The sequence below is a fragment of the Mustela putorius genome, unplaced genomic scaffold (genome assembly GCF_011764305.1).
Source record: "Mustela putorius furo isolate JIRA1106 unplaced genomic scaffold, ASM1176430v1.1 tig00000224_pilon_pilon_pilon, whole genome shotgun sequence".
Classification (NCBI taxonomy): Eukaryota; Metazoa; Chordata; class Mammalia; order Carnivora; family Mustelidae; genus Mustela; species Mustela putorius.
In genome coordinates, this window is record NW_025421321.1 from 8,938,651 (window position 1) to 8,965,160 (window position 26,510).

General features: G+C 44.7%; 1 protein-coding gene across 2 annotated transcripts in view; it reads right to left on the reverse strand.

Moving 5' to 3' along the window:
• The window catches only part of IL1R2 (interleukin 1 receptor type 2), a 33,486-nt gene extending 8,871 nt beyond the window's left edge, over nt 1–24,615 (reverse strand). Inside the window, exons 1-4 of one of the 2 annotated variants that reach the window (XM_004753051.3) lie at nt 24,380–24,615; nt 8,469–8,596; nt 7,612–7,876; nt 2,018–2,198 (exon numbers count right to left, since the gene is read on the reverse strand). In XM_004753051.3, the coding sequence (XP_004753108.1) occupies nt 2,018–2,198; nt 7,612–7,876; nt 8,469–8,596; nt 24,380–24,393 (588 nt within the window). In that variant the 5' untranslated portion in view covers nt 24,394–24,615. Of the gene's footprint in view, nt 1–2,017; nt 2,199–7,611; nt 7,877–8,468; nt 8,597–8,800; nt 9,134–24,379 lie in introns of those variants that run through there. The other variant, XM_004753052.3, reaches the window with a different exon arrangement.
• Nucleotides 24,616–26,510: the final 1,895 nt, after the last annotated feature.

Consider the following 26,510-nt stretch of genomic DNA (forward strand, 5'->3'; position numbering starts at 1 on the left):
CAGGAGATGTATTCAGGGAAAATAGAGAAATGATGTTAGAGTAATGACTTTAAAAATCATTTCAACTTTACAGGTCAGTAAAGATGGAGAAAAATTTGTAAGGAAAAACTAAGTGTGAGGAATGAGGGCACACTTTCCATATGGACAAAAAGGTCCTGAGGATTCTACACTACAGAACCCTCAAGATCAAGACCTCCAATAACAGAAAACGTTGAATGGGATTCGAGAAAACATCCCAATGAGCACAAAGTGTTCTCAGGAACCTATCTTTCAAAACCATGATGACTGAAAGCTTGCGACAGTCCAACATAACCTTGAGTCATCTCAGAATCTTGCTCTGAATGGGAGCACAGACATAACTGGAATAGTTTGTCAGCTAGTGGCTCATCAAGTGCTATTCTACAACATGTTTAATTAAAAAGAGAGATCTTATTGTTCCTAACATGAGTCCCCAGAGGTGAAAAAAGCCAAATGGGGCTCAGTCCCCCAATTCTTCCAAGGCCACCAAAACCCCAGGGTTTCCCTGCATGGCAGTAGTGTTTGGAGCCTGGCCTCCCATGCTGGAGTGCTGGCTTTACCATCTACCAGCTGGGTGACCTTGGGCAAGTGCCCTTACATTTCTGTCTCTCTGTTTCCTAATATGTAAAATGGAGATATTAGCAATCTCCACTTTGGTAGGTTACATGCCAGGGAAGCTAGACCAGAATTATACACAGTACCTGCTCAGTAATGATTAGCATTGGTATCCTGTATGTATCTTGTAGCTATAATACCAGTCAACTGGCTGAGCGTCTCTTGATTGAAAGGTTAATTTCTATCAAATATTAAGCAAGTAACTGTAGTTTTCAGTATCAGTCTATGGTCTATCTAGATCAGGGGTCAGCACATTTTTCTGTAAAGGACCAGACAGTAAATATTTCAGGCCTACAGTCTAGATGCCCTCTGTCCTCTGCTAAATTTGAAGAGCCACTCAACTTGGCCCTTGCAGTATGAGACCACAAACAGCATGGCCACCTCCCAGTAAAACTGTATTTATGGACAACGAAATTTGAATTTTATATCTTTTTCACATATAATGAAATACTAGTCTTCTTTTAATTTTTTTTAAGATTTTCTTTATTTATTTGAAAGAGAGAAAGAGAGCACCGTAGGGCAAGTGGCAGACAGAGGGAGAAAGAAAAGCAGGCTTTCTGCTGATCAGGGAGCCTGAAGTGGGGCTCGATTCCAGGACCCTATGGGGATCAATCCCAGGACCTGGGATAATGACTTAAGCCTAAGGCAGACACTTAACTAACTGAACCACCAAGGCATTCCTAACTTTTTAAAAAACATTTCTTTATTTATCTTAGGGAGAAGGTGAGGGAGAGAGAGAGCAAGCGTGTGCTTGGGGTGGGAGGGGGGGAGTGAGGGGGAACAGAGGGAGAGAACCTTCAAGCAGACTCCCTGCTGTGCATGGAGCCCAATATGGACCTCGACCTCATGACCCATGAGATCATAACCTGAGCCAAAGCCAAGAGTCAGATACTCAACCAACTGAGCCACCCAGGTGCTCCTCTTTTAATTTTTTTTTAACCATTTAAAAAAGTGAAAACTATCCTGAGCTGTCGGGCAGGTGACAGGTCAATTTGGCCACTGATCATAGCTATAGTTTGCCCATACCTGGTCTACACAAGTGCTCTATGATAGTATTTATTCAACCAGTCAAGAAAACAAGTATTTCTTTTTTTTTCTACATTGCTATAGACAAATGTCCGTGTAAAAAGCTATTTTCTGGAGTAAGCTGTCACTTACTCCATTCATTTTGCATTCTGGCTTCTCAAAGTTCTACTCTGAGGACCCTTACCCAAGCCACATACAGATGAACAGAACCTATTAGTCAGCCCCCTTTTAAAAAATAACTGGTTGAAAAAAACAGAAATATAAAAGTGAGTATATTGTCCTCAGAATGAACATTTTATATCTTTCCCGTGTCTAGTAAAACACATTTTAATTAAAGCAGCAATTTTTAAAGACGTACCTTGTACCAATGAATCTTCATGTCCATTTTGTTATGGGTGAATTCACTCAGCTCAGGGCAAACTAAGGACCCAGAGGTTGACAAAGTTAGAATTTGTGGGTACGATATGAAAGGGAGGGAAGCTTCTGTCTTCTCAAAAACCTTGAGCTCAATGGACATTTCATCACAGTAAGAAGCATTTCTGAAGTAAAGGGGAAAAAGGCATAATAAATGACAAGGCAAAATAACAGCAACACTAAATGAAATTGAGGATAATTTTCCCAAACCCATTAAATTCTGGGAATCATCTATCAACTGATGTCAAATTTCAGAAAACTGCAGAGAACTCTGGGTAAGATCTCTAAAATATTTTTCGCAATACTGCATGGGGGAAATGAACTTGGCAAGCTTCTTTTTTAATTTGGGTTTTTTTTTTTTTAATTTTTGGTTCACCTAACTAACCTCAATATCATAATTCTATTAAGACCATAGGACCGGGGAAAGGGTAGAGGCAAAACATTGATAGAAACATGGGGAAAACAACATAAAAATACAGTTATCTCAGCTAAGTAAGTTCCTGGCTACATAATCAACAGAGACCATGAGAACGTGTGCTATATGAGGAGGGGAAGGGAGGAAGAAGCCTGCACAGCAAAAGATCAAACAGTCTATATCTAAAGAAGGAAGAAAGTGTGAAAAATGTCTGGAGAGAAGTAAGTGATAAAAGCTTGGTACCTGAAAGTAAAAAGAATGAACTCAAATGGATAAAGCCAATATCTAATATTATATTTCATGTCTGCTTAAAAAAAGGAAAAGGATGAACAAACATCTTTGGCACAAAGAAATGCAGAAAGCTATCACCTTGAAAAATACATAATCTCACTGTAAGTCAAAGAAACACCAATGAGGACAAAAGACCAGTGCACACCTGAACATAGGCATGGAAGCAGCTGGGAGAGGTGTGTGCCAGGCCCTGGACTCGGTGCTCTCCGTAAGTTATTTCATTTATTATCCAACCCTACAAGGTAGGAATTATTAGCATATCATTTTTAGATGAGGAAAATTAGGTATACAGAAATGAAGTTACTTCCTAAGACTGCAGAGCTACTTAGAGGTCAGACCAAGGTTAGAAGCCCAGGAGGGCTCTGGGAAAACCCCTAAATTGGGGCAATATCTCCAGAAACCAAACTTATTACACATACCAAGAGTTCCAAACCTGTTCACATTATTGATCTGGTAATTACATATGGGCCAGACAGTCCATGAAAATAACTCAAAAAAGACTGGTGGGTAGAGAGTAACTTGGTCACCACCCACATTCTCCATGTGGCGTGGCCTCCCCACAGCAAAGGGATGGTGGTCATTAGGGCTGTTCACCGAGTACGTCCAGTTCCCCCGCCCTGAGCAAACAGTGGAATTACACATCATGGCCCCACCATGGGTGATAAATAAGCCTTTGTGGTTTTAAGCCACTCAGATTTGGGGGCTGTTTGATTTAGCAGCATAATCTACCCACCATGGTTGACAGAAATCCAAGCGGGTTCTAGATCAGAAGCGAATAAAAATCACAGGAATAGGGCTGTGTTAATACCTGCCAAAGGGTATTAGGGCGACTACCGTTGATTCTTACTCCACTGGAACCCCAGTCTTAGAGCTGGAATAGAGTTCTAGAGATCAACCAGGGGAACTCTCTCACATGCTAAGGAACCTTGACCCTGGGATTTCATCTGCCCCTCTCAATCTCAGAGCTCTCTTTTCCTACAAAATCAGAAAATAAAGGGGTGCCTGGGTAGCTCAGTTGGTTGAGCACCTGACTCTTGATTTTGTCTCAGGTCATGATCACAGTGTCATGAGATCGGGCCCCACATCAGGCTCTGAGCTCAGCAGCATGTCTACTCAAGATTCTCTCTCCCTCTCCCTCCACCTGCCCCCCTCCAAAATAAATGAATAAATAAAATTTTTTTTAAGAATAGAAAATAAAATAAGGGAATTAGGTACAATCTTTTTAATCAAGTAGAAAAAGAAACTTTAAGACAAACAGGACTCAGTTCACATCTCCCTGGTTTTTGCATATTATCCCTCCAGTAGTCAATAAGTATTGCCTTTGGGAAAGAAAAGGCATTTCCATATATATATGCAGTCCATCTTCTATGGTGCTCCCGATAACTAGATGCTTCACATGCTGTGATTTCACAGGACTCCCAACAAACTCTCCCCATTCGAGAGGAGAAAACTGAGATCCATAAATGCCAAGTAATAAGACCAAGGTCCTACTGCCTAGAAAATGAGAGGGCTAGGATTCACACTCATACCATTCTACGTCTGAATTCCAATCTTTGTCTACCACACTATTAAATTTTCTTAGTAGCACTCCTTAGGAAAACATTAGAATTTTCTCCTCTAAAAGGTAGGAAAAACTATGCATTTATAGCTATTGTAAAATCAGATATCCACATTGCCCTGAAAGGGAAATAAGAGACTGCCTACCTGTTTCCTAGGCAAGGTCCACAGACAGGACTGAGCACACCACCCCCTACCCTCCACCTCAACACACAACATCTAAGACTGGGGCTGATATTGTCTGAAAATCTCCCATTCACCAGTCATTCCCTTGTGCTATGAATCCACTTTATTTGGTTCTCTTTCCAAATGAAAATCCTCATCGATACAACTCCTCCTTAAATCAAGCAGATTTAGGAGATGTGCAGGCTCTAAAGCTGGCTAGTAGAAGGAGTGGGCAGAGCCTGGGGGCAGGATACAAGCAGCAGCTGGAGACAGAAGACCAGAAGCACCAGTTCCCAGTCTGCCCTAATCCTTCCAGGAGAACTTAGCCAGGCAAGGTTTGAAATCACCAGCACTAACTGCACCTACAACTTTCTCCTGCAAGAAGTAGCAAGGGGGCGCCTGGGTGGCTCAGTGGGTTAGGGCCTCTGCCTTCGGCTCGGGACATGGTCCCGGGGTCCTGGGATCGAGCCCTGCATCAGGCTCTCTGCTCCGTGGAGAGCCTGCTTTCTCCTCTCTCTCTGCCTGCTAGTGATCTCTGTCTGTCAAATAAATAAATAAATAAATAAAAGAAAAAAAAAAATCTTAAAAAAAAAAAAAGAAGTAGCAAGCTTTGCCAAGACTACTGAGTGGGAAATGGACAGTCTTTTCAATAAAAGGTGTTAGGAAAACTGGATACCCACTTGCAAAAGAATGAAGTCAGACCATTACCTCATGCCTTGCATAAATTTTAATTCAAAATGGGTCAAATTTTATTTTAATTCAAAATGGGTCAAAGACCTAAACACAAGTGCTGAAACTATAAAAACTCTGAGGTGAAAACACAGGGCAAAAGCTTTTCATTAGATACAGCAATCTTCTTGGATAGGACATCAGAAGCAGAGGCCACCAAAGAAAAAATAGATAAATTGAATTTTATCAAAATTTAAAAAAACTTTGTGCGTCAAAGGACATTATCAAAAGAGTAAAAAGGCAACCCATGGCAAGGGGGAAAATAGTTGTAAATCATATATCTGGGAAGGGATGGATAGCCAGAATATAGAAAGAATTCCTACAATTCAAAAACAAATAACTCGATTAAGGAATGGATAAAGAAGATGTGGGGTCACCTGGGTGGCTCAGTGGGTTAAGGCCTCTGCCTTCAGCTCGGGTCGTGGTCTCGGGGTCCTGGGATCGAGCCCCACATCGGGCTCCCTGCTCAGTGGGGAGTCTGCTTCCCTTCCTCTCTCTCTGCCTGTCTCTCTGCCTACTTGTGGTCTCTATCTGTCAAAGAAATAAATAAAATCTTAAAAAAAAAAAAAAGAAGAAATGTGATACACACACATACATACACACACACACACTGGAATATGACTCAACCATAAAAAAGAATGATCTCTTTCCATTTGCAATGACATGGATGGATTTAGATGGAGTAACACTAAGTGAAATAAATCAGTCAGAGAAAGACAAAGACTATATGATTTCACTCATAGGTGAAATTAAAGAAAAATTGTGTTCATCACAAAACAGATGAATAAAATAAAAAAGAGACAAACAAACAAAAAGATTCTTAAACCCTGAGAACAAACTGGTGGCTGCCAGAGAGGAGATGGGTGGTGGGATGGGAGAAATAGATGAAGGCGATTAAGAGTATACTTAGCAATGAGCACTGAGAAACGTATAGAATTGTTGAATCATTATACTCTGTACCTGAAACTAACATAACAGGGCATGTTAATTATATTTCAATTTTTAAAAGAAATTTAAAATAATGAGACAACAAAAATTTTAAAGTTAAAAATGGGCAAAGGACTTAAATAGACATTCGGCCAATAAAAGACACAGAAAGATGCTTAGCACTACTAATTATTAGGGAAATGCAAATCAAAACCATAATATATCACTTCATGCCCAGTAGGATGGCTATTATCCTTCTCCAAGAAAACAGTAAGTGTTGGTGAAGATGTGAAGAAACTGGAACCCGTGTATACTGCTGATGAGAATGTAAAATGGAGCAGCCACGTGGCAAACGATATGATGGTTCCTCAAAAAATTAAACATAGAATGACCACTGATCCACCAATTCTCTCCTGGGTTTGTACCCAAAATAAGTAACAGCAGGGACTCAACGAGATCTTTGCACACCTATGATCAGATCAACATTACTCACAGTAGCCAAAAGCAGGTAGACTGTCCCCTGACAGATAAATGGGTAACCAAAACATGGTGTATTTATGCAATGGAATATCATCCAGTCTTAAAAAGGAAGGAAATTCAGATACACCTTCAGTGTGCATGGCCCTTGAAGACACTGTGCTCAGTGACATAAGTCAATCACCAAAGCACAAACACCGTCTGACTCCACTCCTCTGAGGTAAAGTACTCAAATTCACAGAGAGAGACAGAAGGTGGGGGCTGCCAGGAGCTGGGGGACGGAGAAGGAGGAGTTCGTGGTTAATGGGCAGAGAGCTCCAATGTGGGAAGATGGAGAATTCTGGAGATGGACGGCGGTGACGGTTGCACAACAAAGTGAATTGGAAAGGATAAAGAGGAAGGGGGCTCCAGCCTCCACATCAGGAGCTCTGAGTTCCTGTCTCAGCTCCACACACACCACCTGGGAGCATGTTATTAGTGAGCTCGGTCCCCTCACACGTACAATAAGCAGTTGGGCTAACTCATTCCTCAAGTCTCATCCACTGTTCTACATCAATTTCTTCTCTCCAGGTGGATGTGGGCATGAACAAAATGGATCAAGTCCCTGCGGAACTAGAGTTTACATTGTAATGGGCTAGACAACATTAAATAGGTAAACACATGTGTGTCAGGTGAGGAAAAATACCAGCAGGGGAAAGAGAGGGACTGTCAAGAGTACTGGTTTAGGTAGAGTAGCTAGGGAAGTCTTCTCCAAAGAGGTGAAATTCGAGCAAAGACTTCAATGAAGGGAGAGAAGGAGCCATGAAGGCATCTGGGGAAGGCTCTCAGGTAGGAGGTTTCAGGAACAGTGAGGAGGACAGAAGGTCCTACACACTGGATTTTGAAATCCACGTCATCATTGAAGAACCATGCAGAAGCCCATTCTGGAAGGAGACCCACCCCCTACCCTAATAGTCCCAGGGGATGTGGGGGTTTACCCGACAGTGCAGATGTAGGTGCCAGAGTCCTCCTGCAATGCTGGCAAGATCCAGAGAGCACCATCCTGGATCCACATTCGTGTCTCTTCTTCCCCTCGGACAGTTGGAGCAGAATCATTCTTACGCCATGTCACATTGACATGGGGGCTGACAGACGTCCACAGCCAGAGTTGCATCTGGGGGCACCTCAGAACCACAGGCTCCCCTTCCACCCTGAAGTCGGTTTTGAAATGCTTGCCAAGAAATCTGCAGTTTTCTGCTGCCACTAAAGGACAGGGAGACCACAGTCAGGCTTGGATCCAAAAGCTCCTTTGACAGGCACATCTGAAGAAGCTGAGTGCCCCCAAACAAGTGGCCTGCACCCTGGGGGTCCCATTAACACCTCCTGTTATAATGATTTCAAAACTCCCCAAAACAACTTTAGGGCTTCTGTCCATTCCAATTTAAATTTTGTGGGAAAAGTTAAATCTGGTTCATATGGGGACAAAAAACGGTTAAAAAGTTTGGTCATATTTTTTCACTTGTTGACTCCTTAACATTAAAAGTAGATCTGGGCTGAGTTCAGATAGAAAAAGAGCTTAGTTGTGACAGGACATGTGGTTAAAATCCAAAAGCATCTTTTATTGAGTCCAAAGGCACTACTTTCTGGGCTCACTCTTTGGCAGAAATGATTGATGCCCATGCAACAGAGGAGATGGGCAGGAGGAAGATCTGTCCCACTTTGCTTTTTGAAAACAACAAACTTCACTAGATAAACAACTACATTTCCCAGAGAAGCTGCAGGCAGGCCCTCTTCAGCTAGATTAGTAAGATTTGGTAGTAAGATTCAGCTAGATTCAGTAAGATTGATTTCTTACCTGTGTGTTCCTCAGGCTGAATGGTGAAGGCTGAAACACTCATTATCAACGTGTACAAGATGAACATCATTTCTGGCAACTTCTGGAGGACACAGGAGATGGAGATCTCAGGTCCAGCACTCGGTAGCCTATAGGAGGAGACAGAAGGGTCACCAGGAGCCAGAGAGAGAACCCCTTGAAGTTGGTCCCGGCAGCAGGTTCTGGAGGCTTCATCTGATGATGGAAATCATTTTGTCTACAGTTTTTAGCAAGAAAATACAGAAGCTTTGAAATTGCATCTCAGTAACTATATTCACTGAGCATACCTACCATCAAACCCCCAAAGCACTTACAAGGTGTCTTGGAATAGATGTTCATATCCTAATGTCTCTCTCCTGGAGTACGCCTTAGCATTCTCTGCCCTGTGCCAAGATGCTCATTCCTCAGCTATGGCCACTGCTCAGGTTCTCTTCTCCTTCAGGTCTCTACTCAGCATCCCTGGTGGTGAGGTCTTCAATGACCTTCCTGTGTGAGCTGCACCACCCTTCTGCCTCGATGCTCCACATTTTTCTTTCCTACTCCATTGCTCTCTATGGCATTCCTCATCAACCATGTCTCCACCCTCTGGAATGCCAGCTCATGGGCTCAGAGATCCTACTGTATTTTACTCACAGCTACATTCTTAACTTCTATTTGTTAAATGAATGAATGAGTGAATTAATCACTAGCTGCGAAAAAGGTTTCATATTTTACATGTCAAAGAACTATTCCTATTGTCTTTATGGATTAGCTCTTACTTTACACACAATTCCGACATTCACTGGCAGACTACATACACCATGAACTCTCTGGTCTCCTGAGGGGAAAGCCAAATAAGGTCCAAATTGTGAATAACATACACAAGTTCGTGAAGCACTCCTGCCTACATACCTTCCCAAGACCAGAGCACCAGGTGCCTCTTACCTCCCTGCAGTTCTCAAATCATATCGTAATTACCTGTCATATTAGCTCATCAATGCCTCAACAATACTGCCAACAATCCTCCTCAAAACTGAAATGCATGAAACAATAGCCATGGCAATTGAGCCAATCGTGTAAAATGGTTCTGGCTCACAAGTCCGTGGATCAGATGGGGGTTGGCTGTCTTAGATCAAGCTGGGCTAGGCGTGGCTCCAGGCTTTGGGTGGGAGCTAAGTCGGCTCCATTGTCTCTCATCCTCCCTAGATCTATGACTGCCTGAGAGATAGATGAACCTCTTCTGTGATGGCAAAAACAGAAGCAACATGGACAAGAGCACTCAAAGCCTTGCCCAAAACTAGCTCATTCCCATGTGCCCCACATTCCATTCACCAAAGCAAGTCACATGGCCAGAATTGCCATCAGTAGGGCAGGGAAATTACCCCCACCTCTAGTAGGAGGAGTTCCAAGTTATGCCAGGAGGGGAAACACGTGGGAGCAACCATGACACCTACTACACCTGTTTATAATATGGCTCCGCATGGGTGGGGACAGCCTTGAGTCCCCGGAATAAGCCTGGTCTTATTCATAGCCCTCAAGGCCTACAAGATGCCCAGTCCCAGAAAATTCCAGTGAGTATTTATGATCAGAAACTAGCAAGGACTTGAAGTGATGAGTGAGTCCAGGAAAAATAAATAAATAAATAAATTCCCTCCCACTACCCCTCCCCCATTTCCTTAAAGTTTAACTTGGTTCCTGTTCCTGGAACAGATATCATTGTGAATGTCTCACAATAAGCCCACAGGGCCCTTAGGTGGCCAGGGCAGGGTTAGCAGACTGAGGAAGCAGTCCTTGTATGCTAGAAACTCTCGCTCATCAGAAGGCATGTGCTCAGAATTGTAGTCTGAACTCCCCCTCTGGTGATTAGGAGCCAGGATGGGTAGTGAATGACCTGAGATGTGCCCCTTCGCTGGGTGTCTGCCCCAGGGCTGTTTCCTCTAAATTCTTCCTGGTTCTGCATGGTCTTATCCTTCACATGTTTCTGAAATACAAATATTTCCTGTAACTTTAACCACTAACCCCAGCCTCAGGTTAACCAGGCCACTTGATTAGCATAAACGTCACATCAGCATTGAGCAAGGTGCTTTGTCCTCTACACCCACATTAGCTTCTCACGTCCCTAACTGTGCTGATCCCCGCCAGACTCACTGGTTCTCTAGAAAGGATATGAAAGATGTTGGAATCAAATACACATGTATAACCAGTACCACATATCCAAATAAGTGAACGAAGTCAAGGATGGTGACACAGGGATACGTGTAATAGTGACAGCTACTGAGCTGAATACTGAGCATCTATTCTCTCATTTTACCTCCATGATGTGAGTATCATGCCAATTTGACAGATCATGTAATAGAAGAGATTAAGGAGGTTATGTAGCTGAACTAATATCTTACAACTAGTAAGCAGGAATTGAAGTTTAAACTAAACCCAGGACTACTGATTCCAAAGCCCTAACTCTTCAAAAATACAGTTTCTATGACAGATGTGCTAGTTTCCTCCTCTAATATTAGTCTTTTCCTGCTTCCCCAATTATAGAATACCTAACTCAACGCAGCACATCACTAGCCCACATAAAGACTGCATTTCCCATCCTCCCTTGCAACTAGAAGTGGCCACGTGACAGAATATAGGCCAATAAAACATAGGTAGAAAAGTGGGCTCCTTCTGGGAAGTTGACTTAAAAGTCTCCTCAAAAGATTTCAAGGTCTCCACTGGTCTGCCTTTCTGCTGGCTCAGTCTGGATGTGATGGGTGAACTGTAGCCATCATGTTGGGCCACAAGGCACAGGCCACTGGCTGGCAGTGCTGGGGCAATAAGACAGGAGCATGAGTCCTTGGTGGCTTGGCTTCGTGGAACAGCTCTCCCACCCTAGACTTTTTTGGTTTCTGGTTTTTTTTTACGTTTAGACTTCCTGCCATACACAGCCAAACCTAATCCCAATATGCAAACTTTCCAAAGTTTATGAAAAGGACCCCGGGAAAAGGAGCCCTGCCGGGGCTGTCCCTAGTCCTCTTTCTGATACTCAACAGTTTCAGAGCGCCAATTCAGCTCAAAGGCAAAGGAACTGGGCAGCCTCCCTTTGGAGGGGAGCACCTCACCCCGGCAAGACAGGTGCAGGCTTAGCCTTGATTTATGTGCTTTGTAACCAAGTTTAAAATTATTTTTATGCCAGAAAGTCTGGCTGATGTTAGCTGAGGCTTCACAGAGCTACAGAGCAGAAAGTGTCCTAGAGAAATCCCCTCACTTTCTTTTTCAGGTGTGTTGAAATCACCTTGGACATTAATCCTCTTCTCAAAATTACACATGTGGTCAGAGCGAAAAGTAGAAATGTTTCAACGAAGATCCTGTTCCAGTGGAACAAAATCTTAAACTGTTGTCCTCCTCAAGCAACAGCTGGCCATTCTCCATCTCCCCTTTGGCCCCCTTCCAACCCAACCCAGAGGGACCCCTTCACTCAAGGGAATTGTATTGGTTGCCCTATGAGGACTCGGGTAAAACAGCCACTTTACTGTGACCTCTTCAGGAAGTGGCTTCAGGTAATTAAACCGCAAACACGGAGTAGTGATCATTTTCAAAAATCAAAACCTCAGGGGAAGGCTGGAACCAAAATCGCCAGTGTGGGAAAGAGTAAGTCTTTGGCAGGCCCAAAGGAAAAAGAATTTGTTCTGCAGAGGTTTGCAGCAAAACATTCCTCTCCTGACCTACTTTCTTTCAATGTGTCTTTAAATTACAGACAATTTGATATTTCTGCTTGAATCTGAGTTGACCTTTTTACTGGAAGAAAGAAATTTTAAAGGCAGCTGGTTCCAAGAATTTGAGTGACTTTTTTTTTTCTTTTTTTTTGGTCGCACAACCATGTTTCATGTTTCACTACACCCTGTTTGAAAACAGAGGAATGAGATGAAAAGCCGGTCTGCGCATAAGGAAATCTCCAATACTGTGTGAAGAGTGAAGGGAGGGAGAAAGAACACAGCTCCCCGGGCTCAGCCTCCTGATCACAGTCTGCTTCACTTTCTCATTTAATTCTGAAAAGTTCCAACAAACCAAAAAGGTGAGAGAATGGTATAACACCCCTTTGTATTCCACCTAGATTCACCAATTATTAATATTTGGCTTTATTCCCTTTCTCTCTGGCTCTCTGTCTCTCTGTCTCTCTCTCACACACACACGTACATATTATATACACATATACCTATTTTTCCCCTGAACATGGGAAAGTGGCAGACATTCTCACCCTCCACCCCTAAAGACTTTAGAGTGCATGGAGAACACATTTTTAGCAGACTGAGGACAAATGTGTAAGTAAATAATAGAATGATAGCTCCAGAGATAAATTTTCAGGCATTTAAAGTGATGCAACATCTTACTCCATAATATATTTTAATGTATCTCTTGATTCACTGAGCTTTAACTTCTCTTTATTTCTGTCTTCACCTTGTTACCGGAAGTTTATAGGCAACTGCCCATCTCTGAGTCAGGAGGTACAGTCATCCAAAAAAAGCAAAACAAAGGTGACAGATCTTGAATATTAATGAAGTCATATCAGGCCTGACGCATACCATATGTCACCTCCAGTTCGTAAAATAAATCCCTAAAAACCAACACATGTTGGAGCAGGCATGTGCTTTAAAACCTTTTGACAGCCATGGGAAAATAAATATTTTCACTAAAGTGAAGCTTGGGAAATTTTTTAAAATTCAAAGCAGAGACAAAGTGAGTATTTTGAACTCAGTCTCTGGAAATCACAGAACATGAAGAGTTTGGGGAATAAGGAAATAAAAATAAATGTAAATAAATAAATAACAAGGTCCTATATTTCTCTGAAACTAGAAGCAGAGAAATATAGGACCAGGTTTGAGGCAGGAGGTTTTTTTGTTTGTTTTTTGTTTGTTTGTTTTGTTTTGTTTTGTTTTGTTTTTTTAATATACTGGCTCAAAGCAGAACCCTGGATGGGTTGTCCACAGCTTATTGCTGTTTCTACTGAAAAGAGAGAAGCCAGTTTCCCCATCACACACACACACACACACACACACACACACACACACACCAGAACTGAGGGAATTCAGTGCAGCCTGGTGAGATTGTTTCTGGTCTGCATGGCTGTGTCAGGATAAGAGCACCTCAATGTCCTTGATCCTAGTGGGGCCTGGGAGTCTGGGAGCCATGGCACAGGAAGACCCATCTTTGGGCCACGATGGGCTGAATCTCAAGGGAAAATTTAGAGAAACTCAGACTTGGCTCCACTAATGGCTACAGGCTATCTATTTTTTAATTTCTCCCAACAAGTGTCCCTTCTCTCTAAAAGCACTCTTTCCCTGTCAAACCTTTTGGACTTGGCCAACTTCTGCCCCCAAGAACCACTGACTAAGAGATTCGGTAAACCAACCCAATTCATCTCTGCACTCTTTCAAATCCTCTGTTCACACTTTGCATTCCCAGTAAGGCTGAATCATTCAGACGCACTCCCCCCCAGCCCCCCGCAGACTGGACCATCAGCCACAGATACTTTCTTCACCACAGGCGAGCCCCTCACAAGACCACTCCTCTAGCTCAGAATGATTGCCATCCTCCTGCAAAATGACTGATGCAGAAGCTCCATCCATGAGGCGCTCAGTATGAATCCACCAGGCTTCAAGTTCTCCCAGCCTGGTATCTGCATAAGAGGAATTTTCCGCTCTAAGAAATTCCAGAGGGCAACACTCATGAGCCTAGAAGAGTGCATCATCCCCATTATAAACATGAAGCAATGGAAATAGACTCAGATACATTTAGTAACTTAGCCAAGGCCACAAAGCTAATGCAATGCTAAAGTGGAATGCAAACCTGAGTCAACACAGTCTTCAGCTTTGGTATTCCTCCCCTGCTCTGTAGAGGCACCAGAACCCAAAACTAGAGGGGGCACCATGAGCCATTAAGCTTAGCAGCCCACCTAACAGTCTTCCCAAACCCGGCATCCCCACAGATGGCCAAGTTTAGCCCTCATTAGATGGGCACTTCCAGTCTTGGGAAGTACACATGATCAGAACCTTCTGTCATTTCAGAATGCAAATCTGCCTTCTCCTAAGCTCCACTCCTTGGTCAGATGCCACCCCACGAAGCAGCTCAGAAGTCTAGCTGTATCTTGCAGCAGTCTGGAGAGTTTATATAGGAGAGCACACGGACTCGAGAGTCTGAAAGAACCTTGTAGGCCAGCTCGGTAGTTCTGTGCCAGGGGTAGATCACATTGCCTCTGAGAGGCTTAGTCTATTCATCTGTAAAATGGCTGCAGCCTGGCGTGTAGCAGAGAGGGGCAGATGGTGTGTGATGTGTACAGAGCGCTGGCAAAGAGAAATCACTTGACGAGTGGTGGCTCTCATCAGCATTTTACAGAAGCAGACCCCAAAACTCAGGAGGTGACTAACTTTCTCAGGATCCTGCAACTGACAGAACTAAGGGAGAAGTCAGAGATGCCACCGTCTGTGTTCTTACTAAGTCCTGCTGAAGGTCCATCCCACAGCCTGAGAACTTTCGGTACTGTAGGCAATAACTTACTAGAACCAGTTGCTACTAAGAAAGGTGTTCAGCTTTACCTAGTGGAATCAGAAGCCTGACGCCTAAATCCCTATCATAGAAGGGCGCTTAACACGGAAACACAATCACACACACACACACACACACACACACACACACACACTCAATCAACGCCCGGTGTGTGGCATTCCCATGCTGTCATTCAGACTGACATCTTAGTGATAGAGCCTCTAAGCACACACAGCAAAAGACTGAAGCTGGATTCACTCTACCATTAACTGGCTGTGTGAGCTTAGGCAAGTCACTAACTGATTTACCCAATCTGGGAAACAGTTTCTTCATCTAAAATAAATACAAGAGCTGAGCTATTGAGAGCTCTTGCAACCCTCCCAGCCACTGAAGTCCTGAAAGTTCCAAACAAGGTTGAATTTGCACTTAAGTTTCAGCCCTGGACACAGGTTCTGCTTCAAAAGCACCAAATCCAGAGCTTTAATCAGATAACCACAAATCTCATCAACTCACTTGCAGGAATCCCAAAGCCGGCAAAGAGCTGAGGCACAACTCAAGACTTCTGACTTCTCCCGGGGATAGGAGTTCTAGGTCTTTTGGACTACCTGCTGGGTTACATTAGCTCTATGCTGATATGGGACAGGTACCACACATCCCGTAAGCTGAAGATGGCTTTCAACCTCTTATAATCTGAGTGTATGTAGTGAACACCCCAGATATTTAAATTATCAGTCATCCAGAAAACCTGTCCATCTGAAATATAACATGGACAGAGAAAACAAAGACAGAAAGACCCAAACAGGTGAAAGAGAGCCCATAAGATCCTGGCACGAAGGCGCGGATATTTTACTCCTAGAAGCAGCTTGGCAGCTCTCTTGCAGCAACTCGTTCTCCGAGTCTACGAGTCTTGTTGCTTCTCAGAGTGACAATTATACTTTCTAAGGATAGCCACAACAGTACCTCACATCTTACGTGGTCCTCTGTAATGTGACGGTACCACTCTGCCAGCAAAATGTGGAGCCCAACTCACCAACCTTGAATATGGGCCAGCCTGTGACTGGCGTCTAACCAACAGAATGATGCTGGGTGAGAGCTTCTAGCTGGGGTCTTTTGAATGTTTTCTCTGGGGAAAGACAGCCACCATGTAAGCTTTCCAACCACCCGAGACCACCTCACAGAGGAGGTCACCTGTAGGGGACCGAGTTCACAGTTCCAGCTATGTCTGGCCTCCCAGGAATCCCCTCAAGAACTCCAACCATGTGAGTAAAGCCATCTTAGACTCCCAGAAGAGTCAATTCACTAGCCAAGTAAGTACCACTGCTTGAACTCAATCAAACCACATGGAACAGAAGAAATCACCTAGCAGAGCCCCTCTCAAATTCATGACCTACAAAAATATATGAGTTATAATAACATGTGTGTTGTAAACTGCTAAATTTGGGGGCATTTTGTTACACAGCAGTATGCAACCAGAATGCTTGATCAAAAGCAGATTAGAGGTAGCAAATTAGAAAGAGGGACTGGGCTGGTGAACCAGAGAACACAGAGAAGGGAGAGGCAGTTGATGGCCTAATAACACAGGACACAGAAAGACATTAAGATAGATGCAGAGGGGGAAAGGAAAGAAAAACATTAAGAAAGTGCAAGAATCAAAGTTACGGCAATCAGGAGCCAGTAAGAGCAGACACCAGTGGTCCCCTCCACCTCCCTGTGCCCGATGGGGGCATCAGGGTGCTATAGCACAAAACAGTTGATGTTCATGGTGATTTCCTTGAATCATGAAAAACAGTTTAAATTTTGTTCAGAATCCAGAACTCTTAGCATCTCCAATTCTTCTGCCACTATGCCCCAAAGAAAAGGGAAGACCAAAATCCTCCTCAGAAAGGAGGGAAGGAAGTGCATGTTACATATTCCTTCCTGGTAGGAAGGGGAAGTAGAAGAAAAGGCAGGGGGGCAGGGGGTTCAGGTTAAAAGGAAGGAAACCACAAGAGGAGGTAGGCATATTGTCCCGCTCCTGACTCTGAGTTCAAAACCCGAGTGCAAAGAGACAGAAGTCCTGCTAGCCTGAGTTTCTCACTGATGAGGAAGAAACCCAGATACATCTCTGTGCTTCAAGTGGGGAATGGGAGGTAAACTGAGATCTGGGCTAATTTGGGGCTGCTGTGATAAAGGACAAGGTGACCTGGAGCTGGATATTCAGTCCATAAGGAGCAGTGTGGCCAAAGATGGAAACATGTCTCCACCAGCTGGTAAATATCACTTAAGCAAGCCCTGAGCTCTCTGTCCTCTGCTACCATGCCTTTCCTGGGGCTCCTCGGAGATCCTCGCAGTCTAGTAACAGATCCTATAGCGTCCGTTCTGTCTAGTTGGTGCTTGTCCCCTGCTGGTTGTCAAACATCTTGAGTATCACCTGCACAAGTGGTCAGTCAAAGCCAGATGAGAAACGTGGCCTGGCGAAGACACAGAGAGCCTGTGGAGCCGGTGAGGGGCACAGTGGGCCCAAGTTGGCCATTGTGGAGGCTATGACCCAGCTGTAAGATCAGACTGTGGGTTTTCCCAGCTGCAGACCTCAGCAGTAGATTTGGCAGGACACCCCATGGCCAGTCAGGTATAGGAACATCTCCATGGATACCAGTGAAGGCCCCAGGCCATCAGGTGTGGACTGCCACCCTCCGCATCATGCCCTGGGGCATGGCTTCCATACTCTCAGACTCCTTCCTGGCTAGAAGAAAGCAATAAGGTGAGAAACTGAAAGCCTGAGCACTTACCCCCAAAGAGACTGAATAAATCTAAGAGAAGCAGATGTGAGCCAGCAAGATGGAGAAGACATGGTACTAAAGGGACCTCAATCACCAAATGAAAGGCTTGTTAGAAAAGTTAGAAAAGAAAGGTACATTTTTTGGCATCAGTTTACAGTGAATATAAATTTTCACCATGCTACAAATTTTAGAAATATTCTCTTCCACGGATGCCTGGGTGGCTCAGTCAGTTAAGCATCTGCCTTTTGCTCAGGTCATGCTCTCAGGGACCTGGGATTGAGTCCCACATCTGGCTCCCTGCTCAGCAGGGAGTCTTCTCTGCCTGCTGCTTTTTTTTTTTATTATTATTTATTTAAGAAAGAAAAAAGAAGTATTTCCTTCCAAAATTAAGTTGTCAAAAAAAGGGGGGATTTTCTGTTTATGCTTTGAAAAACCATCTTCCATCCCTGGGAAATGTGCCCGCCCAGAATGGCTAGTCCTCTGAGAGTCACAGAAGGTGGCAGCTTTCCCCAGCCCTGTGTTTAGCATGTCCATACAAGCTGATAAAAGTCAAGCAAAAACAAACAATTGAAAACCCAAGTGATTTTTATCTCTACTGTGTGGGGGAAATCCCTTGCCACAAGAAAGCTCACTATTTAGCTGAAGACAGCCCAGACTGACTGGGTTTTCCGCAGACCCAAAAAGTCCCCAGAAGCCCTTTGCCCTCTTCTGTGTCTGGGAGTGAGCGTTCCATTCACACACATAGCCCCTCTTGCTACTCTCAGCATTGGGATGTCCCACCATCTTGTCCCAGCGCCAGGAAGAGATCTATGAAGTCTGAGATCCTGCTTTCTCCCCGACACTCCAACCCAACTGAGCAACATGCCATGGTAGACAGACTCACGCTCACCAACATCTGGTACTTTTCTACTTTGGGGTACACACTGGATGCCACGTCTCTGTACCTTGAAGTCAGAGATAGCCGCAGAACAGGTTATAGCCATGAAAAGTAAGCAGGAAGGCCATGAGTCACTTGCAAGCCTATGCATTTCATTTCTGGTGCCCTACCCTCCAGCCCCCTTTGCTCTGAGCCCTCATTTATTGATGGTGGCCACATAGGATGATCAGGTCAACCTGATAGGAGGATGAGGTCTACTTCCACCCATGCATCTACTCCAGTGTGTTTCCATGTCTGTTTCTCTTTCTGCTAAGTAGGAGAACACCTATTTCCCACCCCAGCACCCATGTCCAAACAATCCAACAGACGATCTCCATGAGTTCTCTTTTGAAAATGTCCTCAGTAGCTATCATGAGCCATTATGGTCAGACACAGCTGACCAATGACAGTGATACTGCATGTGCAAGAGAAATGTGTTATATTAAGCTACTGAGATGTTTTAGGTTATCTATACCTTGGACCGATATGCGCAACAATCGAAGAGAAGAAATAAGACATCGGACTTGTTTTCTGTTGCTTTGTAGAAATCCCACAAACTCAGTGACTTAAAAGAACACCCCTTCATTAGTCATACGGCCATGGGTCAGATGTCTGGTCTCATCTTGGATGAAGTCTCTGCTGAGGGTGTTAGAGACTATCAAATCCCAAGGTTCTGTTCCATGTGTTTGTGAAGTCAGTTCCTTGTGATTGTATAAACTGAGGTACCCACTTTCTTGCAGGCTGTCAGCCAAGGCCACGGTCAGCAGCTGGAAGTTGTCCACCATTTCCTGACCCATGGCCATTTCCACAAGACAGTTTGTTTTTTCAAGACCAATAGAGCAACATCAGATGTTGCTTCAACTCTCTCCGACCTCTTGACTCTAACCTCTAGATCTTTTTTTTTTATTTTTTATTTATTTATTTATTTTTTAAGAGCCCACCTGGTTGTTTCAGGCATGCTCAGGAAAATTCTTTTTGATTAACTTCAAGTCATCGCATCAGGGTCTTAAATTATACCTGCAAAATTCCTTTACCTTGGTGGCAGAAGGTAAATCTAATCATGAGGGTGATATCCCTTCACATTCATATATTCCATCCTCATTCAGGGGAGGGGGAATTACACAAGGGCATGGATCAGTGGGGGTCATCTTAGAATTCTGCCTACGGCAGACATTTAAAAAAACATTCTGATTAATATTAGTTCTAGATAATCCAGGACCCATCCAACGCTGTACATTCACTTCTTCCTTGCTCCCAAGTAAGAAAACCTTGGTTCAAATATTCTGAAGCTTTGCTATTTAAAGTATGGTCCATGGACCAGCAGCATCATTTGTGAAGAAATGCAAAATCTCAGGCTCCAACTCAGATTTAGGCATTGGGATTACGGGCATATCAACAGGATTTCTAGGCAATGAAGAAGCACTCGTTTTTAAACTGCCTTATACTTGGGGAGCCTGGGTGGCTCAGTGGGTTGAAGCCTCTGCCTTTGGCTCGGGTCATGATCCCAGGGTCCTGGGATCAAGCCCCGCATTGGGCTTTCTGCTCAGCGGGGATCGTGCTTCCTCCTCTCTCTCTGCCTACCTCTCTGCCTACTTGTGATGTCTGTCTGTCAAATAAATAAATAAAATCTTAAAAAAAATAATAATAAACTGCCTTATTCTTAAGTAGAGTAGGCAGATGCTGACAGGGAATGAGAGCAGAGATTATAGTAAACCCCTATGTCCTGATCACCACAGCTCTTCAGAGGGGTTTCTGAAATTTTGCTGTCAGAATTGTATGATCTGATGATGATGATATTGAAGATGCTAGCTAACATTTACTGAACACCAATATATGCAGGCAGTAGGCAAAGTTTTCCGTTATTTTCCCCAACATTAAGTGAACTACATATTATTATTTTCATTTTAGAGATGAAGACATTGGGGCTTACAGGAGTTAAATAACTCCTCTAAGGAAATGGGGCAGGTTTTGATCCTAATCCCTTTCACTCTGGGGGTATGTGATCATATTGTCAAAGCCAGTCCGCAAATCACAAACTGGGATCTGGGCCAGTTCAGCTTGTGAGTATGCATTATTCAGGGGAATGTTGATGTTAGTCTTCGTTGAATGTATTTCCCAAGAGACAAACTCATTCCAGTTGTTCACTGGCTTTATCACTCATAGCCTCACATATTTGATTTACTGCATGGCCCCCCAGTACACTCAAGTTTGAAATCCCCAATGAAGCCAACGTATTCTTAAATGTCTCCTTGACGTTTCATGAAAACTTTGTGTGGTATGAATACTTTCCAGAGATCCTTAACCATAGCAAAGAACCTCTGCTCCCTACCCCATCCCTGTCATCCGATGAGTGAAACTAACATCCAGAAGCTAAATAACATGACGAAGTTGCGTGGCAAGGTAACTGGTCTTAAGCTGGACTCTTTGGGCCCAGAGTCAAATTCCACAATAATTCACCTCCTTCTGTTTAGGAAATTATTTATGCTTGTTATGAAACAGAGGTTCTTAACACCAAAGTGTGTTTCAGAAATGTTTGTAGGGAGTTTAATACAGATTTTCAGACTTCTCTCGTGTGCACACTCCTGGTGTGTAAAATGCCCATTTATCTGAAGTTTATCAGATAAATTGCAGGTTCAGAACACAGGGTTTGAAGGAAGAAAGGAGGAGTCCCTGAAGAGCTAATAAAAGGTGGGACATATCGCTTCTCGGCCTTTTGGCTAAGATCAAGTGTAATAAAAGGTGGGACACTAAGGAGTGTCAGAGATGGAATAGTGCAGGGGATCTCGGCCTTGGGTATACATCAGAACTGCCTGGAAGGTTTTCAACACTACTAATGCCCAGGTCCCAGCCCCCAACATGAATGATGTAATTGGTCCCAGGTACAGGGATTTTTAAGAGCTCCCCAGGTGATGGTAATGCTCGGCCAGGACTGAGAACCATCGGAGCGGGGACTGAGATGCCAGAGGACCAACAACTCCATCACTGTTTCTTTTATGACCCCCCTGGTTCTGGGCGGCCGGCCGGCCACAAAAGCTTCCATATTCCCTTCATCTCTTGGCTGCACTTTGCCACCCTCTTCTCTCCTATGTTAGGCAATGTCCCTTCATGAGTGGAGAACAAAACCACTAGGAGCCTGAGGTCAAGTTCCAGACACTGAGATACTTATCATTCCCTCTGCGCCTGTTTGTCCATCTGTTAAATAGAACTCTCCTATCTAAGACGTCCAGCCTCTAGCATTCATGTCAAACCCAGCAGGTCTCTGTGACTTCTATTTTGAAAATGGCTTCAAACATTTCTTGTCCTGAAACAACTCAGTGTGCTACTGGATCTGAAACCTCTTATTATCACCTAAGGAAGCAGTTCTCAAAGTGAGGTCCGCAGACCAGCAGCAGCAGAATCAGCATCACCTGGGAACCTCTACCTCACACACCCTGCACATAAGACTGGATCACAGTCAGTGGATGGAGCAGTCTGTGCTTTCTAAGCCTCAGGGGTGCTAGTGCACCCTCAAGTTTGAAACGCACTGGCCAGTGAAACGCACTGATGGTCACCATCATGACCATGTGCCCTCATCCGGACAGCTGGTGATGGTTACAGAAAAAAGACAACTCAAACCCGTATGACCCAGGCTTTGTCCATTGCATTTTCATGTGACACGGACTTCTGCTAGCCCGGGGGAGGTGAGGAGGGATGGAGTCTGAGGGTCTTGATCACACAGGGGTTTGCTGTATAACAGCTGGTGGGTAAGGTCCGGTGGGAGCCAGAAGGTTGAGGGGACACCTGCTGGTAGGGCTTGGCAGGTGCTCCCAGGCAGCTGGGAGCAAAAGAGACTGTCCTCCCAGCGCCTCTGACACCATCCAGGCTTCCTGCTGGCCTTTTGGGGTAACCAGAGGCTAAAACATGGAAAATGCAATGGAACTGAACAAAACTAATGAGATGTGAGAGAAGGTGCTCTTCCTGTTGCGCATGTGGGAATATGGCACTGAGCCGGTGAGAAGGAACCCACTGCCCTCTTGAGATGGCAGAGCTCAGAAAGAAGAGCCATGGCAAGACTGAGCTTGGTGGGGTGGGGTGAACTGCAGAGAGGGAAGCTGGCCACATCCCCCGGCAGACCCCGAGCAGCTAGGGGAACCCTGCAAGGTCAATTCACTGAACTATTTACAGAAGAGGAAACCCAGACGGATGCCAGCCTTGACCTGGATCACAGCATTTCAGTGGCAGAGCTGGGGGCCACAACGTAGGGGACCCCTGAGGGAGCTGGGGTTCCACGAGGAGCAAAGGACTTCCAAGGGGAGGGATTCAAGAGAGAGTGCGCCAAAGAGTGAAAGCCAATGTTTCAGCCGCACCCACAGAGTGAGCCGGGCTACTCGAAGTGCTTTACATGATTCATACTCATTTACTTTTCCCATGACCTTATGATCCTCCCCATCGAGTTCACTATTTACAGATGGTGACATTGAGGCACTGAGGGGTTAAAAATAAATTGTGCAATTTACTTAATAATAACTGAGGATAAAAAGCAACTTTATTTTTAAAAATTGAATCCAGTGTTATTTCACAATAATGAAGCAGAGGATAAAGGTAAGCTTAATGCTGCCTGGCTATCAATAACTGGCCAGCTGCTGGCCACCAGGTAGATGACCTCTATTCAAAGGGTACCCTTCATTCACTACAGCATAGAATTTTATAAGACAGTTATGATATGGACACACATGTGACATATAGCTAGGAAGAGGGAAAATCTCTTGAGAACTTGAACGCAGACCCCTTAGCCCCACGGCTTATACTTTCCCACCACGATCTGCTCACTACTCCTCTGAGACAACCTGGAACACTGGCCCTCAGCCAGCTCTGAAAGCACAAGTATTAGAAAAATCACACCTACTTTTAAAAAAAGAAAACATGCCATGCTAGAAAACCCCCTGACCTTCCGAAGAAGCAACCCTCTAAATTCAGTGTAAGCCTCACAGGCACAGGCTCTCCCGAGGTGACTGTCTACAGCTAGGAGTCTCTTTTAATTGGATCCCACAGCATTTCTGCCTGTCACTGTGAATCACAGAAGATCCTCAGAAATCCCCTGATCCAGCCCGTTTTTGACAGAGACGCTAAAGCCTAAGAAGGTCAGGGTCCCCTTCCAACATGCAAAGGTCGCAGAGATGAGGAATATCACCCAGAGAAGGCACTCACGGTCCAGAGACACCAGGAAAGCCACCCCTGAAATGGAACCCAAGTGTCCTGACTGCCCAGATTCTCTCCCTCTCTCTCCCCCATTGTCATTCGTCTCTCACATTCCCTCTCTCATTCCAGCTCTCTCTCTCTCTCCTTTCCTCTCTCTCTATTCCCCTCATTCCGGCTCTCTCTCTCTCTCCTTCTGTCTGTCCCCCTCATTCTCTCATTCCCTCTCTCCTCATTCCATCTCTCATTCTCTCTCCCTCTCTCCCCCCTCATTCTGTCATTCCTCTCTCCTTCCCTCTCTCATTCCCTCACGCCATCTCTCTCTCATACCGTCTCTAGTTCTCTCCCCCTCATACTCTCTCCCCCTCATTCTTTCATGACCTCTTTCTCTCGTTCCCTCTGTCTCACTCGTTCTCTCTCCGCATTCCATCTCTCTTTCTCTCTCACAGTCTCTCTCCCTCTCTCTTCCCCCTCATTCTGACACTCCCTCTCATCCTCCTCTCTCTCTCTCTCTCTCTCTCTCTCTCTCAAAAGCCTCTTACCTGCAGCCCTGCATTCTTTGACCTTGTTGCTTCTCGCCTGGGGAAGGCTGCCAGGCCCGACTTTTACCTTCAGTGGAAACTGGGCAGTCCAAGCCGGGATTTATATCCCCGTCCTCCAGGGATTTCCTAATAGGGTTTGTGTCACTCTCTCTGACTGAGAGGCTATGGACACACCTTTTCCCTCCTCACAGGGGAGCACCCTCTCGGTGACTGCGCTGGGTGCGTGATCATTCAGATGGGGAAGTGGCCAAGGACACTGTGCGCAAGTTTCCCTGTTTTTTTGTGACTCGCTAAAACTTGCGTAGTTCCAGCTGAGAGGCGGTTTTGAAGTGATGTCTCTATTCTGCTGGCCGTGGCCTCATCAAAGACAAAAGGAGGTCTTCAGGTCTTCAGCCAGTGGGCTGGGAGGTGTTTTCCCCCACAAAACATCCCTTCTGGGATAGAAGGGAAGTTAAGCTTTGAGTTCCCCGGTTCCCAGTCTTATATGATGTTTAATTTTCATGCGAAGGAAGAGGGTGACTTTCCAAGTCTTTATTACCACTTGTGGAATTTGCCTAACTGAATAGCTTGTCCTCTAGAAATGGAACTTCCGTCCTAAGTCATGTCTGTACAAAACAAATGTCTCCTAACTCCCCCTGCAGGAGTTTGCCCAGGGCCCACTGAGACCCCACGCAAGGCCTCAGATACACAGAGCCCACAGCAGCCCTCCCCCTGCCGGGTTCACTGCCCCTGCTGTCTGCCTGGACAGGCTTGCACCCAGGTCCAGTCCCCTCCCTGTGATGAACAGGAAGCCATGTGGAAAAGGATACGAACTTGGCGAGGACCAGGGCATGGGGTGGGGATGTGAGCCCTCTGGGTCCCGTGTGCTCTTGTTGGGCTGAGCTGTGTGGTGTAGGCAGGGGTATAATATGGACCCCCCCATGTTGGTGGATGGAAAAGAACACTTACCCGAATGTCTTTTAAAATCCATGTTGCTAACCTTAATGGCACTTTCCATCTAACTGACTCAGATACTGGGGTTCTTACAGGTAAAAAGGCAGATGAGAAATGTCTAGAGACAAGTCAAAACAAATGGCTCCAAGTTAAAAGGGCCCACAGGCCCTAAATTTATCCTTTTGCTAACAAGGAAGAGAACTCCCAGGGAATCTCAGCTCAGACTGGGTAAACAAAATCGGAGAAAAATATACAATGTTGGACCTCGATGGAAACTTAGACGTGGTCGCAAATTGAGGTCCAGGCACTTAGGGGGACCACAGGTGAGAAAGCTGTATTGACTTATATAACTTCATGATAGAAGCTGGAATGTCCCCAAAATGGACTTTGTTGGCCAAGGGGTAAATATTACACTGTATCCGTGTTTATCCTTTCTCCAAGGATCAGTTGAAGGGAGAATGTCTAGTTTTGTTCCAAAATTTTGACATGGTTATTAAAGTTTGCGCTATAAATTTGGGGTCAAGCCAAGTAATGTTGAGGGTATAAATTCACCCCTATGCAGGGAAATTTCCCCAAATACCTCATCATCCCAGGATGAAGGGTATGCAAATAACTGAGTCCTGTCCTTGCTCTCTCTGTGGTCAACCAAACACACCAGCACCAGATAACCTTGCCTCGGCTGGGATCATACTCACTCAAGAGCACAGGGAAGCCCACAGCTTAATATAGTCAAAAAGAGGAAGTGAAACCCTGCGGTCTGCTGTTGGCCATATTGAAGTATAACTGCTGATCTTGTGATCCATAAAGAGGAATTTACGTGACCTCACTTCTTCGGTGGGAAAATGTGATCATGGAGCCACAAGAATTGCTTGAATGGCCCTTGAAAGAAAGATGACCTCAGACCCAACCATCACCAAAAGTCTTCGTGGAAAAATGCCCCCCCCCCGGCCCATGTTCCTCCATTACCCACCCATCTGCACTGTCTACACTGTCCTCTCCTCACTGTCACCAGAGCATTTGTTTCAATTTCTCCACCAACTGATGGGAAATGAACAAGGCACAGAATGTTCTGAAGTATCTCGAAATCCTCTGAGGTTTGAGGTGAAAGTAAGCCAGGACGTTTATTGCAAGGATTGAAGCAATGAGTCTTTATTTTTTGAACCCAGGCCTTTCCCAAGTCTACTTTGGGTCATAAATG